The sequence below is a fragment of the Garra rufa genome, chromosome 1 (genome assembly GCF_049309525.1).
Source record: "Garra rufa chromosome 1, GarRuf1.0, whole genome shotgun sequence".
Classification (NCBI taxonomy): domain Eukaryota; kingdom Metazoa; phylum Chordata; class Actinopteri; order Cypriniformes; family Cyprinidae; genus Garra; species Garra rufa.
This window is the reverse complement of record NC_133361.1, coordinates 99,388,719-99,403,560: the sequence shown is the minus strand read 5'-3', so window position 1 is coordinate 99,403,560 and position 14,842 is coordinate 99,388,719. Positions and strand designations below refer to the sequence as shown.

Here is a 14,842-nt window from a genome sequence, read left to right as displayed (position 1 = left end):
AGTGCCATCATCTTTAAATAAATCCAAAACAAAAACAATACCTCTGTCATGCCACTTGTCAATAAATAAAGATTTTCCACGGATTAAAATACATGAATTATTCCACAGAATTTCTTTGTGGGGAGAAAAGTTGTGCACATAACACAGTTTCCAAGCAAGTAGAGCTTGTTGGTAAAAATTAGAGAGAGAAATCGGCAATTTAGAAGGGGTGAAATTGCATTTTAAAAGAAAATCTAAACCACCTAATCTATGAAATATAGTTTTGGGGATATAGTACCAAATTGAATCATTACTACAGAGACATTTTTTAACCAACTAACTACCGTTCCACACCAGTTTGCTTGTTATGAACCGCGTGACGTCATATGGGGCGGGGCAGCGCGACACGTCACACTCCACCTGAGTCCGTTTCGTCTGATGTCTTTTTGTCTGATAACTTTTCGGCTGATGCCTTTTTGTCTGATAACTTTTCGGCTGATGCCTTTTTGTCTGATAACTTTTCGGTTGATGTCTTTTTGTCTGATAACTTTTCGGCTGATGTCTTTTTGTCTGATAACTTTTCGGCTGATGTCTTTTTGTGTGATAACTTTTAATCTGAGTCCGTTTTGTCCGATGTCTAATTGTACCAGACCTGACACCTGACGTAGTTTTTCCTGAGACCTAATGCCTTTCAGTTTGAGGCACGAGGCCGTTTTGTCCTGTGACTGAAGCCTTTTAGTCTGAGGCATGACGCCTTGTCATTGTATGACTGAGGTCTGACGATGTCCTAAAATGTACACCGTAGCTGTGGTTAATCTTTGAAAGAGTGAATGATTCTCATTTGTATGTCACTTTTGATACAAATATATCTGATAAATGTAAATGTATTTGTATGTTTAATGTCTGCCTTGAAAATGTTAATAAACAAGCAACCGTTATTGAGAGTGGTGTCGTGTGTATTGTTTTATTATAAACCAGCGGCTCCTGCCGCGGGTGGTACGTGAGAATAGGAATGAGCGAAACGCCGGTGAACCGCGCCCACGCCGAGCAGCCGGGATTTAAAGCTGCATCGGCCGAATGTCGGCCTGAGAGCATTTGCGATTAAATGCCGACATCGCGGCGACGTCTTGCCGATTAGCAAACGACCTCGGAGCGACATCGCGCCGATGGAATTTTGTAAGTCGGGACGACGTCGGCCCAACGTATGTGTGCTATCTGGGTTGTATATAGAATAGAATTTCTTACTCATGTGATGATGCTTTTCTAAAGTTACTAACATTGTAAATCTATTAATAATATTCTTTATTTTATTAATGTTCATTTATAACACTATGCTTTCTGTTTATATACCTTGCCATTAAATTCACATTAAACTAGTCAATGCTGCTGTGTAACGTTTACAAAGGTTGTGTTATGGCAAATTTAAAAGGAATATAGTCCATTGATTATTACCTTTTCAGTTTCGTTAATTGGCAAAAACATATTCAGCTGTTACTCCATCTTCTTTTGTTAACATTGAAAAGTTTGTTTAATAAATATAAGATAATAAACAATAAACAGTTTTTTTGAAACTTTAACTAGAAGTACTTTCATCAGAAAAAAAAATCAAATATGTCATGTTGTATTAGTGTTATGGTTTTAGTGAAGTTAGACGTTTTGAAAACAAAATACCTTTAATACACCTGCAGGAAAATGAAGATCAGGAGACTTGTTTGAGCTGGTCTTGTGTGTCTCTGTGGTCATCCAGACTGACTAAAACACTCAATCACTGGAGTTTTATTCAGATTTCAGGAGGCTGTTCTTACAGATGAAGACAAAGCTCTCAGATCACAAGCTTAAACACAGTATTCAAGGGATGTGATCAGTTTGTTTTAAATGAATATATTTAGCTTTAGGAGTGTGTGAATATGAATGTGAAATGATGGTGAGTGTCATCTTTTGTCTTTATTGGCTGTTGATGTTTCTGCCTCATTTCTTTAATTGGTGTCTTTGTTTCTGATCAATATCTGAGTTAAATATGAATGCAGAGGCTGAAGGTGAGACTTTCCCTGATCTCTGTGATAATGAGTCTATAGTTCTGCTGATTGGATTAGAGTCACTATAAAGCTGGGCAGATTCCTGTAACTGCTTACATCCTTTGCATATTTTATCTTCTAATGTCGATCCTGAAATCTGTCTTAAACTCCAGTGATTGAGTGATTTAGTCAGTCTGGATGACTGCAGCGACACACAGTAACATCTCAATCAAGAGTCTCCTGATCTTCTCTTCTGAGTTTACTACAGGTCTAACTGGATATTGCTGGTATTTTTGTTTCAAAACTTGTAACTTCACTAAAATCATAACACTAATATAACGAATGCACTTCTAGAGATTAAGTTTCTAGTAAAGCAGGTATTGTAATACAATAGATACAAGATACGTATCTTGTATTTATTAACTGAACTGTTCACTGTTTCAAAGGGAAGATGAGGAGTAACAGTTAAATATGTTGACATGGTCTTTGCCAATTAAAGATGCAGAAAAGATCATAATCAAGTTTAATAAAGGAATGGCAGAGAGGATGGGAAAATTAAATCAAGATTAGACACATTTTTCTGTTCAATCTAAAGTTAGAAACAAATGTTTTTGTACTTGTCCATCCTGTAGGGACTCAGTTAAACTGTAGACTGAGGTTTGGGCATTGTGGGTTAAATACTTTTTTGTATATTGTAGGAAAGCAAATTATTCTCTTTTTTTCTCCTTTAATATTCACTGACAAAGACTGTTGATGCTGATCAAATACCATGATGTGAGTCTTAATTTGAAGTCATTTTCATTTATTTGCGCAGATCGGCTTTTTTAAAGAAAAAAATAGCGCACCTTGTACACTCACAAAGTAATTTCCCCGTAATATTTTCCCTCCTTTCGGCGCTTCACACTCCAGTCCAGCGGGTGGCACTAACACACAAACTTCTGTTTGACAAACACCATTAAACCTAAGAAGAAGAAGATTAGTTTCACTGCTCTCTCTGTTGTTTTGTTGTGATTCTGTTTTAGTTCAGCCTGTGAGAAATGTAGTTTCTGTAAACAGAAAAAAATACAGTTTTTGAATCCAGTCAGTAAATACCTTTAATACTGTCATCCTTACAGCTGTGTCTAGGTTTTGAAGCGAGCAGGAATATCTGGAGAAGTATCAGCTGAACTGAGATCTGCTGCTGTGAAGATGGAGTTTGTTAAAGTGGAGAGTGAGGAGAACACGAGTGAACTAGAAATAAAACAGGAACCAGAACCTTTGAACATAAAACAGGAGGAACCACAACCTTTGAGAATAAAACAAGAGGAACCAGAACCTTTGAGAATAAAACAAGAGGAACCAGAACCTTTGGGAATAAAACAGGAGGAACAAGGAGGTTGGTGTTTAATCTTCATTCATCTTTAATGACTGTTTGTGGTTAGATTTAGTTAATTGTAATAGAAACAATCTTTAAAGCAGAACAGTCTGTTGAAAGTATAGACGGGGGAGCAAAACCACTTCCAGATCTAGTAAGAAACATTTAAATTCTGCACAGAATTCTTGGTAACATTTTCTATGAAGCCCCTATTTATAATCTATTATAAAGTATTTCTAAGGCATTGTAATGAATGCATTATATATATAAAAAAAAAAAAATCGTATAATATGTTGTATCATCTCATGAATAATCATAACAATTACAAAATACTAAAGTACTTGAGTATTTGGGGTTCTAACTTTTAAGATTATGATTATTTATTAGACACAATGGGCGGCATTTTTTTTAACATTTTATTCTGATGGGCCCCCTGGTCTACTGACTAGAAGCAACTTTCCAACTACACTAACATTCCTTTATTAGTAGTATTATTAGTCTAGTATTAGTAGACTTAGGTTGAGGTTAGGCTAGGTAGAAGGTTCACATACTTGCAAAGTTACATATCAGTTTGTCTTTTGGAGAACTATCAAAATACGGCGTTTGAATATATTTAGCATACTACTAATAATAATTACTGCTGGCTGTCATGCAGTTGAAGAGTTACTTATCAAAAGCTGTCTAAAGGGTACCATCAAAATAATCAAACTGATAAAACAAATGTGTCATATTACACATTCATCTGATACATGAAGTTATGGCTCTTTGACAAATATTATTAGTGTTATTATTATTACTTATAAGTGCTCTCTGTGCTTTAAGTAAAGTGACATGGTAAGATATGAGACTTAAGGTAATCATACTCTTAAAAGCTATAACCACAAATAAAGAGAAATTATAATGCATCAAAACTGTTCTTATGAATACTCATGATATAATACAACATACAAAAAGGCTTTTTATAATGCATTATGCATTCATTATAGTATTTTATAATGTATTATAAATACAGGTTTCAAAGAAAGTGTTACTGAATTCTTTTATGAACAGATCAAACAAGGCTGATGCAGAAACAGTAGTGTTAACTAAAGTCATGGTGGTGCGGCAGAAATAGTCCAATGCTATTACATCTTTAGTTTGAGTTTGTATTTTGGGAGAGAAATTCAAAAACTTTTTAACGACTTTTAAGTATTCCATACAACTATTTCCAGCCCTTTAATAATCCAGTAAAAAAATAAAAACAAAAAAAAAATTGTAAAATAAAGAATTAAAAAAAAATTTATATATATATATATATATATATATATATATATATAATGCATACAATACCACTATAACCAGTAGATGGCAAGGGGAGGCACACTGATTGACTCATTAGTCATTAGCTTCTTATATTTTTAAATTATAAAATAACTATTTTAAAACATCAAATCATCAAGCAACTTTTTTGTCTGTAAATAGTAAGAAAAATCTCAGAACGTCAAACTTTTCTTAACTTTGCGACTGAATTGAACATCAGTTATAATCTCTTAAATTGTTGGTCAGTTAATAATTGTACATTTAGTAAGAATAGAATATATTCATTTTCTATATGAAAATGGATTTTTCACGTCACTGATGGTAATAAAGGTACATTTTGCATGCTTCCCAACTCAGGGTCAGTGCTTAGCTGTCAAATGTGTATTACCAAGAAATAAACCTGTAATATTTTTAGTAACTGCGCTCATGAATTTAAAACGATTGATTAAATGGAGCATATGATGATGCTAAAAAGTGCATTATTTTGTGTGTGTTATAATGCTATGTGTTTATGCAGTTCGAGGTTCAAAAAGCATGTTATTTTCCACATACTGTACATTATTGTTGCTCCGCTATGCCCTGCCTTTCTGAAACGATATGATTTTTACAAAACCTATCATTGATGGAAACCGAGGTGTTCTCTGATTGGCCAGCTATCCGTGCATTGTGATTGGCCAGATACCTCAAGTGTGTGTTGTGATGCCATTCCTTGGCACATTGAGACAGAAACTATAAAACCTTAATAAACAGGCATTTGTTGCATATGTTATTGTTTATATTGACTCTTGATTTTGATGATTGATTATGATTACTCTCTTACTGTCTTTTAATGCATTCTTCATGCCGTGTAAACATAACACCATGTCTGCATTTGCGATCGTAGAACAACAAACAACAAGCGCTACTCTACACTGCTCAAGACTCATGTTTGAATAGTCAGTACTGAATTCTTTAAATATGAAAACGTACTTACAGGCCGTCAGTCAGAAGCACAGACTGTTCATGCAACATTGTGATTGGCCCACTTTATAGTAGGGCTGGTCCGAATACCATTTTTTGAGCTTCAAAGCTTCGGCAGTAATCAACACAGAATATTCGGAGGGAGGGGCTAAACATATTCTACTCTCTAATAAAGACAGTAATGTCTGTGTGTATGCATTTTTTATTATGTTTGCATTTTGATTATGTCGAGAACAGTTCATTAAATCGATTTTTGCTGTGGACCCAAAGGAGTGCAGTGTTGCATTCTGGTGCAATATGAACACATAACACTTTCAGAATTAATAAATTGTAATAGAACATTGCGAGTTCGTGAACAGACACTGCGCTAGTGATACAAAACACACAGGTCTGTTAAGAGCAATACTTTTAATAAGGTAGCCTAACATATTTTAACAAACAAATCACTCCCAAATGAGAAATTAGCAGCACAGTAATTACTGACACCGTAAAGGGTAGGCTATTTAAATAAAAGAAGAACGAAAAATGGCGCAGTGTTTATATATATATATATATATATATATATATATATATATATATAAATTATTTATAAATAAATATACATTATATATATAACGTTTGTGTATATAGGCCTATATATAAAATACATATGTATATTATTTTGAAACCCAAAATAAATGAGGCTCAAACATTATTAACAAACGTGCGTGTTTATTTGAGCACTTCCGGAAGTGAACAAGCAACCTACAAAACGCTAAAATAAATCAAAGAAATAATACATTTAAATAAGAAACTAGCCTAAATAAGAATGTTAAATCGGCTATTCAACGAACATTCGTTGCAAAAATTGCTAAAACCTTGCCCAGACCTATTCCAACATCTCATGAGAATTACTGTCCCGAGTCTGACTGGAACCGGTCTTGTTTCTCTTTCTCTTCCCCACTGCACAGCTGCTGTAATAGCAATGTGATTACATTTATTTTTGTTTCTTTTGGTTATAAAGATATTTTAGAAATATATTTGTAACACTTTTTATTTGTTAAATTCAAGTTGTTGTTTTTTAAAGTATCGACCAAGCGGCCAGCGGCAAACAGATCAATTTAGCACTCTCAAGCCATCACGATTTAAATTAAAATCCATAGATATAAAAAACTTGAAGCATATCACAATATTAGTTTAATCATTTAACCTAGATAAATGTGTGCTATTTAGGGTTGGGTATCGTTTGTTTTTTTTTCGATACCGGTGCCAAATCGATACTTTTAAAACGGTACCGGTGCCAAAACGGTTCCTGAACCGATACTTAAAAAAAAAAACCCACACACACACAAAATGGTGGATGACACAAGAACATCTTTTTATTGGACAAAAAAGTTCTTTAAAATGAAAAATGTATTAACTGACTTATTGCATGTCCTGGTATGACTAGGGCAGAGGGCAGGGTTGTGGCTAGAAGGGATACAGCTCCGACCGGAAACTAACAATGAAATTAATTATTCTATTAGATTGTGTTTTTTTTTAACATCTACACCTACCCCAACCCTAAACTTAGCCCTTACTATAATACATAAACAGTATTATTGTTGTACAGTGTGATAAAAAAATAATGTTAGATTGATGTGCGCATGCCCAGTGGTCAGATCTGTCTCCCTTCAAGTCTAAATCAGGGGGCAGAGGGGGGATGCTTTTAAATTCCTGTAGGTGGGAGGTTGACCAAATTGAAGTTCATGTGAGTTTTCTTATTCAGAAAATATTTTTTCCGATCATTCTGACACCTGTTGCAGGAAAGGGGAAATAGAAGTGGCCGCTTTAAGACTGCTATTTACGGGTGTTGTAGTCCACAGCGAAGTGTAATGTGGGTAGTGTAGTTCGACACGTGTGCTGAAGTGATGTGCGCTCTCGCTGTGTGCTGTGTAGTTGAATCGGATGGAGAAAGTTTTTATTCTGCTTCACTCAAGTTATTCCACCCCGGAGCTCTTTGCACTGTGAACCTGACAACATGAAAATAAGTAAAACAACGACATGCATCGGTAACTTTTGTCCGTCTCATCCTTTGCACGAACATGAATTGAATTGACGAGCTGTTACGCTGCAGCGGGAGATCGCTGAAGCAGAGAAAGTAACACACCCCATGAATGCAGTATTTAAATTTAACTAGCGATCATGCATGTTGACAAATCAATGCTTCTTACATCCGTGTCATAGCACCAGAAGACAAATATTTCTATAGTTCGGGCACTTAAGTGGCACCGAAATGAGGCACCGAAATGAGGCACCGAAATTCGCGTTCTGTTTCGGTCCGGTACATACCGGTCATACGGGTACCGGTGCCGTATTAGCACCGGGTTTCGGTACCCAACCCTAGTGCTATTAGGCTAGGGTTACCACTTTTAATACCCAAAAATAAGGAACGCATTCGGGGGGGCTGGGGGGGGGGGGGGTCATCTCCAAAATGCTGCAGTAAAAAGGTTTCATATCAGTTGTGCATATAATATGGGACGTCCTGAATAAGAACTGATCATTGTTTTTTGCTACTTTTTAGAAATGGGGTCTATATACCCCGTTAAAATGTAATCATGTCCCATATCTCAAAAATGCTGCAGTAAAAAGGTTTCATATGAGTTTTGCATATAATATGGGCCGTCCTGAATAAGAACTGATCATTGTTTGTTTTTTCTACTTATTAGACTCTAAAGTCTAATAATGTCCCATTTCTCAGAAAAGAACCGTCAAGTACACCAATAAATAAAACGGATATTAAAGCAGAAATGCAAATAAATAAGTAAAAATTCACAAGCATTTTGTAGTATTATCAAAGAGTATAGTACTTCTATACTCTTTGGTATTATCTCTCAGTGCTGGGCGTCTAAATGAAAAACGCTCTGCAAGCGCGTTCTCTCTGTGTTGTTTCTGAAACTACTGTAATCACTGTAATATGTGCGCACACTTAAAATCAATCGTGGCTGGCTTGACCGTGTTTTTCTGAACCGCAGCTGGCTTTACCGCAGTGATTATTTGCATGAGACGCTGCTTTAAAAAAAATTATAAAAAATACGGGACAAAACCCGCCCCGTATTGATTCAAAACGGGACGCGCAATTTCATTCTCAAATACGGTACGATTCCGTATTTTAAGGGACGGGTGGCAACCCTATATTAGGCCAGGGTGGCAACCCTATATTAGGCCAGGGTGGCCGCGGATCCTTGAAAAGTCTTAAATTCCGTTGTCCTAAAAGAAGGCCTTTAAATGTCTTAATTTGTCTTAAATCTAAATCCAAAGGTCTTAATGTTTTAATCTTCATTTTAGAGGGAATTTCTCCATCATTAAAATGTTTTTTTTACACTTTGAAAAGGAAAAGTTCATCGTTTTGAGGAGAATCTCCTGCGCAGGTTCTAAATCTGTTCTGTTGCTATACACGCGCTTGTTTGACAATGCCTCAGTGTTGCCAGATTTAGCGGCTTTTGATGATTTGGGCGGGTTTTACGTCGTGTTTGGGCTGGAACCTGTCAGTCAGATCTGGCAACCCTGATCCCAGCGCTGGATTATTTGGATTTAGTCAGCGTAGTCTCGAGACAAGGCAAGGAAATATAGGTAAATGTAAATTTAGCGACAAATGGCTTGAAAATTCCAGTTTCTATTGGTGGCAGAAAGCTGTGCCCAAAGATGACAGCGAGGCTTACTGTGCGGTTCATTAAACTCACAAACCCCTGCTATTCCTTTACAAAATGTTTAATCCACTTCATGTTTAAGCGCTGGAGTCTCATATGCAGAGCCACCGCTAACCGCTAACGGAGAAATGGCATAATGGGTGTCTGAGAGTGAGTGAGTATCAGGGCTCGCAAAATCGCTAGCCCAGTTGTGTTTTCCAGTCGGGCTACCAAAATGTTTAACCGGCTACCCGACAGGCTATCGTAAAGCAGAAAAAGTTGTAATTATAATTTAGGAGGTTTTACAGCTGAGGACGGAAAGACGAGAATCTTGATAGGGCTGGATTAAACTTCAAAAAGGCAATGATGTCCATGAAAAAATATGCACGCTGCACGTTTCAAAGTCAAAACGCGGCAGTTATGTCTTTATGAATGTATCTGAAGGAAACCGACGGTCCTCAGAAACGTGTCGTTGGCATTTTCTATTAAACAGCGTTAATTCTGCATTGTGTTCAGCTGTTACTAGGGGAACCGTAGTATTTCAGCGCTCCTAAAGCGCCCCCTTGTGACTGAGAATGAATTATGTCCACATTTTTTTTTCACATGTTTATGGTCAAATGATTGCAATTATCGACCCATGTTTTTATGCAGCAAACACATAGAGTTGTAAATGTGAAAGAAGTTAATGTGCTTTCTAAAAATCTAAACAATTAAGACAGTAATACTTATGTTTTAAATAAATATAATAAATGATGTACTCTATTTATCTCTTTTAATGGTATAAAGGCTGAAATGCCATTGTATTAGATATTTTGTTTTTGTGTGGACCTGTATCTGAATTATAAATCATGCCATTTTATGGCTTAATATTCTACCGTACATTGCCCAACCCCACTCATACTACTCATTTTACTTGTGCAGCTCTTAAAAAGGGTCATAAATTGCCTTAAATTGATATTTAAAAATTCTGCAGATACACTAAATAGTGAAATAAAATTCCTTCCTTGACATTTGTTTATATTTGTGTATTGAAAACATTTTTGATTGACATTTAGACTACTATCTGATTTTCTATATTTTAAAAATAAAATAAAGGTCTTTTTTATTATTTGGGGTAGTTAAATTAATTTTCGGGCTACCAAAATCTGAAGAGTACCTGCCCGAAGGGCTGCCAGAGATTTTGAAATTTTGCGAGCCCTGAGTATTGTATTGTGTGTGAGTGAGAAAGTAAGTGTATTGTGTAGTACTGTGCAGTGAGTAAGAATATTGTATTGTATGTGTGTGTGAGAGTATTGTGAATGAGAGAGTATTGTGTGGGTGTATGTATGAGTGAGAGTATTGTCAAGTGCTTCAAGCAGCATGAGTGAGCATACATTTCAATTTTTTTGCATTCACATTGTTACACTGTTACATTGGATTCAAAGTGTGTGGAGTGCCTTGACATTGTCATGGAATAGAAATTAATTTCTTCTTCTGGAATAGTGTTTTCTGTTGAATATTCCCAAGAACAATCAGTTAAATAACAATTTAAAATATCCTCATTGTGCTTGACTTTTGCGGGACTTTCAATTTGGTCTTAAATTTGGTTTGAAAATGGTATTAAAAAGTCTTAAAATGTCTTAAATTTAACTTGGTCAAACCTGTAGACACCCTGTAGGCGCATATCCAGTCGTTTGTGCAGATAGTAAAGCTGAAGCGCGCTTTGCAGGACACGGAGGCTGGTGCGATGTGAAACTTAATTTTTGCTTAAACAGGTAGGAGTAATATATCATCCGTAAAGAACTAATTTAAATAATTCAAATCGAAAACAAAACTCTTTCATTAGCTATAGGCCTAATCCATAAATATACATTTAGGCATTGAATGCGCGTCCAGTGAGCAGATGACGAGTCAGGATCGGCAACTTTATATTTGTGTCAAATACTAGTTTATTAATAAATAATTTGAATATCTCCTTACTTTTTCCTCTGACACATTCAAGGTGATTATTTTAGCGGTTAGCTTTAGCCTACTGCGTGCATTTGAACGCGGAGGCGCGGTTGTCATTGTGACAGCACAGCCCTAGTTTTGCTTCAACCATTCAAGTGAGCCCGACTGTACTTTAGTAGTGTCTCTCAAATATTGCTCAATCTCTCTCGCTCTCTTTTTTTTGCTGTCTCTGTGTTAGTGGCAGCAGTCTGATCTTCTTTATTCATATTTAAGCCTGAATGAGAACCATTTCGCGGGGGGTGCAAAGTGTATGAAAAAAAAATAGAATATTCGAATCTCAAAATTTTAAATCGAATGCCAACCCATGGAACGAATATTCGAATAATCGAATATTCTGGTCCAGCCCTACTTTATAGCCTAACCCTTTGTGTACATCTGGCATTGTAAGCTGCTCTCCCAGGTTCAGGAAACAGTCCTCCTTGAAATGTGCATCACCCACTCAAATATTTGCATTTTACTGTTCCAGAACAGTTGTAAATATAACTTAAACACTGATTTCAAGTTGTGTCCTCATTTGAAAGGCCAAACCAAGTAAGTTTGCTTTTCCAATGAAACGTTCTGCGACTCCTCAACATGGCGCTGCAACACTACTACAGCTGGTAAAGTTACGCTTTCTTTCTTGTCATATTCATATTCATATTTTTTTATGGGATGTGTTACGCTAACCTACTCACACCGTGACGTGGACAAGTGGGAGGGGGGGTTTGAACGAGCCATTTTAGGGAGTTGTGGCTAAGTCTTATCTTGTATCATAAATTTCTCTTTGGTTTTGAGACTTTAGGCTTTGCAGCTTCACAAATCTTATCTAGGCACCAACAGCTTGTAATACTCCAAAGGAAACCACATCATATGACCCCTTTAAATTATCTTTATTATTGATATCCCACACACCAGCTTTACAAAATCTGCTTCTGGCGCCACCATCTGTAGGACTTATTGGCACTGTTCACAAATGTTAGTTTGTTCATGTTTCTCAGCTTATAACAAGTTACTGACAATTAACCCTTTTTATTTTATTTCAGAGTTGATTAAAGAAAAAGAAGAGAATCAAGAATCAAGTCAAGTTAAGGAGAAAAATCATTACAAAACTGCAGAGAAATCGTATAAATGTTCACACTGTAACAAGAATTTTAGTCAGTCAGTACATTTGAAAACGCATGAGATGATCCACACTGGAGAGAAACCTTACAAGTGTTCAAACTGCAACAAGAGATTTATACGGTCAGCATGTCTGAAAATACATGAGAGGATCCATACTGGAGAGAAACCTTATAAGTGTTCACAGTGCAACAGGAGTTTTAGTCAGTCAGCATATATGAAAACACATGAGAGGATCCACACTGGAGAGAAACCTTATGAGTGTTCACACTGCAACAAGAGATTTATTCAGTCATCATCTCTGAAAATACATGAGAGGATCCACACTGGAGAGAAACCTTATGAGTGTTCACACTGCAACAAGAGATTTAGTCAGTCAGTTCTTTTGAAAACACATGAGATGAATCACACTGGAGAGAAACCTTATACAGTAAATGCTCACACTGCAACAAGAGATTTAGTCAGTCATCAGATCTGAAAATACATGAGAGGATCCACCCTGGAAAATAACCATATCATTGCACTGCACATGAGAAGCATTTTATTCAATCATCTGTTATACACAGTCATGCAGAATATCTCTGGCAGATTTACACATACTGGTCTGGCATGTACTGTATATGTATATCCACCCCTACTGGTTAATTAGTAGGAGAGAAATCAATCTCATTAGTTTTCACTTTTATTTTCAGTAGTTAATGATCATTTTGCTTTGAGTCATTATTAAATGTTACTTTTTTTATTAATACATTATCTTTACTTTTTATATTTTATTACCAACATTTGTGACCCTGGAGCACAAAACCAGTCTTAAGTCGCTGGGGTATATTTGTAGCAATAGCCAAAAATACATCGCATGGGTCAAAATTTATGATTTTTCTTTTATGCCAAAAATCGTTAGGAAATTATGTAAAGATCATGTTCCATGAAGATTTTTTTGTAAAATTCCTACTGTAAATATATCAAAATGTAATTTTTGATTAGTAAAATGCATTGTTAAGAACCTAATTTGGACAACTTCAAAGGTGATTTTATCAGTATTTTGATTTTTTTGCACCCTCAGATTCCTGATTTTCATACAGATGTCTCTCAGCCAAATATTGTCCTATCCTAACAAACAATACATCAATAGAAAGCCTATTTATTGAGCTTTTATATGATGTATACATCTCAGTTTTGTAAAATTTAACCTTATGACTGGTTTTGTGGTCCAGGGTCACATTTGTGGTCAACTGATGTATTTGCATGAGAACATTTTTTTAGCTTTAATAGTTGAAAGCCATGATGTTTTAGGCTTTATTTGAAATATCTAAATAAAACTTTAAAATGGAATTGAATTACAAGCCTTTATTGTCTTTGTGTGTTTCTGCATACAGTGAAATTAGGAGCATTACTCCTGACTGGTGTTAGAAAAAAAAAACATGTAATACAGACAATATATGAGACTAGAGACTACAGACTGTACAGTATCATTATAAAAGTATGTACTACAACCGACAATATTTATAATAACTCTGCACATTAAGATATACATAGGCCTATATAAAGGGCTGGAAATGGGGGAGACGCAGGGGGGTGAATTTCAAGGGGGGGACGGCGTTTTAGTTTCAACTCGATATAGGCATGACATTCTGGCTAATGCAAGAGGGGCCGGACTATTTTCTTTAATGTGGGCCGGTCGGATTTATATATATATATATATATATATATAAATAGTTTTTACATGCCAACAGTGCATATGATGGGTTTTTAGCGCTTGCATTATGTGTTTTCCCCGTGGGCCGCTGTACAATGTGAGTTGGCCCATTGTGTTAATTATATCTATATACTGCTCAAAAAAATAAAGGGAACACTTAGGCTACGTTTACATTAATCCGGATACATTTGAAAACGGAGTTTTCATTTTAAAACGCTCTCCGTCCACACCAGCGTTTCCAAGCGTTTTCCAAAAGTTTCTCATCCACACTGAAACGTAGGAAAACATCAAATTCGCCTTACTGCGCATGCGTAAAGCCTCCAAAAGTATACAGACGTAATAAGTTTTCACGCAATTCTTCTGGCGGGATAATTTACGGAAATATCTCATCCTCCACTGACGCGTCTATTTCGCGCTCATTCATATTTTATCTGAAAAGCAGTTGTCGTCATGTTTTTTCAGGACAGCAAAAGTAAATTTTCGGTCATCATTTTAGGACTGCAATTTGAAGAGTGTAAAAGGTAAATCTCTTTAGCAGCAGTGTGACAGTGAAAAGCACAGGCACAATTACTGGTGTAAACATAGATATCTATTGGTACAATATGCGTCACATGACTAAATATGCGTCATCGTTTTCAAAAGCCTCCGTTTTCACAGTCCACACTACAACGTGAAAACGGTGTTTTCAAATTTATCCACTTTGGCCGGAGTTTTTAGAAATAATCGTTTTCTGTGATTAAAACGGGGTTTTCGTGTAAATGAGAGGCCAAACCGCAGGGAAATATCTGCGTTTTCCCTTCGTGTA

General features: G+C 36.0%; 1 protein-coding gene and 1 pseudogene across 1 annotated transcript; one reads left to right on the top strand and one right to left on the bottom strand.

Moving 5' to 3' along the window:
* Nucleotides 1-14,842, bottom strand: part of LOC141322867 (uncharacterized) — a 677,976-nt pseudogene that overhangs the window by 552,302 nt on the left and 110,832 nt on the right.
* On the top strand, nucleotides 2,971-13,628 carry LOC141340844 (uncharacterized). The gene is made up of 2 exons (XM_073845932.1): nucleotides 2,971-3,369; nucleotides 12,266-13,628. Exons 1-2 carry the CDS (start codon nucleotides 3,183-3,185, stop codon nucleotides 12,817-12,819), a joined length of 741 nt encoding a protein of 246 aa, XP_073702033.1. The 5' UTR covers nucleotides 2,971-3,182; the 3' UTR covers nucleotides 12,820-13,628.